Source organism: Notothenia coriiceps, unplaced genomic scaffold, assembly GCF_000735185.1.
Source record: "Notothenia coriiceps isolate Sejong01 unplaced genomic scaffold, NC01 NC01_scaffold00010929, whole genome shotgun sequence".
Lineage (NCBI taxonomy): Eukaryota > Metazoa > Chordata > Actinopteri > Perciformes > Nototheniidae > Notothenia > Notothenia coriiceps.
Genome location: NW_011343630.1, coordinates 366 through 2363, shown reverse-complemented (window position 1 = coordinate 2363; position 1998 = coordinate 366). Strand labels below are relative to the sequence as shown.

Here is a 1998-nt window from a genome sequence, read left to right as displayed (position 1 = left end):
TATGGAATATGTAGCTGGGTGCAGGGCATATGCAGGAATCCTGAAGTCAAATGTAATACCTTTTTTAAGACCCTTTCCATACATTTTAAGACCTCATCGCCACTTCAAGTTTTAACACTTTACCTCACATTTACTATATACAGTATTGATTGTCCTTCCTCCTTATCTTCCAACCATTTTGACGCAAACTTTTAATACTTTAAGACCCCGCGGACACCCTGATAAAGAGGTGGATAAATGGTGCCACCTAGTGCCCTGAGGCCTAAATGAATACCAATGCCATCAGCAAACCAATACAAATGTTGGTTTTAAAGCCAAGCAATGACATCCTCACAAGTTTTTTTTAAAATAAAACAGGTGTCTAGCATCATCGTCTACAATGAAGAAACCCCTTTATACAAACAAAGGAAAGATGATGTGATTAAAATGTATCACAGGCAGATTTACCTCCATTCAATGACTTCCTCCGCTGAGAGTATGGAAACACTCTCTGCCACCGTGTAAAAGTTCTTCTTCAGTGGTGGGACGTCTGAAGGGAGTTGCAAATTATACAGTAATACTTTGAAGCCATGAATTCATTTTATTCATGTTGGTGTCATATCACAAGGCCGTTATACCGTTCAACTTTAGCTAGTAACTACAGACAAAGAAAATATATAGAATAGTTTTGTTAGTTTTCAAATCCATATGCAGCAGTAGGGCCATCACCTGCAGTTTATGTACAGTAGTGAGAATAAACGAGTCCTCACCTTTCCACTTGAGCTCTAGAAACTTTCCCTTGTTCTCCCGGAGGTTTTTCCAATCCATTACGGGGAGGGGCGGGACATCAGTCGAATTCTTTAATTCTGCAGCAGACCAGCAAGAGCTATCTGTCTCTCCTCCATCTTCTTTCCCTCTGTAGCATCCTCCATTGCCACCCCCCGTGGAGCCACCTCCAAAGTGCCCCCCTCTACCAGGACCTGAGAAACAGAACAATACACCAGAGAAAAACATTTTATAAACTGCAGCGTGGTAGTGTAACTAAGAATCAGCAAGTGTCACAACTTTGTGTTTTCTACGCACACTGCTTCCATTGTTACAGCTATCAAGTTCAATAGAGGAACTGATAATGCTTAAGACATCTAAATGTGTGAGTATTCATTGCATAACGAGATCAGTTACTTTTTTTTTTATGTGTTGTCTGTTCATCTTTCTTTATTATTGACTTTAAAACAGAAAAGGAGAAGCAGAAATATTTGATAAGTCTATCTTATTATGCCCCAAACAGCTACTGCACCAAACTTTTGGTTGCAGAAACAAAGTGTAAGAAAGCTGGGGGGGATATATTCCACACTGTATGGGCTGCTAAGTTTGACACCTAGTGGTGACATTTTGTAAACCATCCTGGTCCCATATTTGGCTTAATATCCAACTGTTTGAACATTGAATGTGGCCCTGCTAAATACAAATCTGGAATGTTTTCACATGCAGAAAAATGTGATTCTGAGGACAAAGCGTCACATTTGACAACATCTATGGGATGAGACTTGTGGAAGGATATTTAGCACCTAATTGAATGCTTTCATGATAGTTTCCAGAAAAATTACCATTTTCAGAGTTGCTATCTGACACCAGTTCTTCAATCATCTCCTTGGCCTTCTGCTGGGCTTCAGAGGACCCCAAGAGGACCACCTCACCTTGATAGTCCCCTTTGTTTACCTACAATGTAAAAAGTGAATAAAAAAAACTGCAGAGATAAAAGGGAATATATCAAACATCCTATACTAGCGCTGCAAAAAATGATTTTTTGTACCAGGGTCAAATAATCTGACGATTATTAATCTAGATTAACTAGTATTTGGTCTCTATGTCAAAAAGGTGAACATCAGGTCAATCAGTGTTTTTCAAAGCCCAAAAGGACCCCATATTACTTGTTTTGTCCACGATTTAAAGTTGTTTACATTACTGTCATAGGGCATGAGACACCAGAACATATTGACATTTAAGAAGCTGGAATCA

At 39.2% G+C, this 1998-nt stretch overlaps 1 protein-coding gene across 1 annotated transcript; it reads right to left on the bottom strand.

The window, feature by feature from the left end:
* Positions 1-447: 447 nt before the first annotated feature.
* Positions 448-1698, bottom strand: LOC104946274 (probable ATP-dependent RNA helicase DDX53; the record flags this gene model as incomplete). Its single annotated transcript, XM_010772061.1, has 3 exons — positions 448-529; positions 750-959; positions 1587-1698. Coding segments are annotated over 3 exons (404 nt in total), but the record flags the coding sequence as incomplete, so codon positions are not given.
* Between the last annotated feature and the right edge of the window lie 300 nt (positions 1699-1998).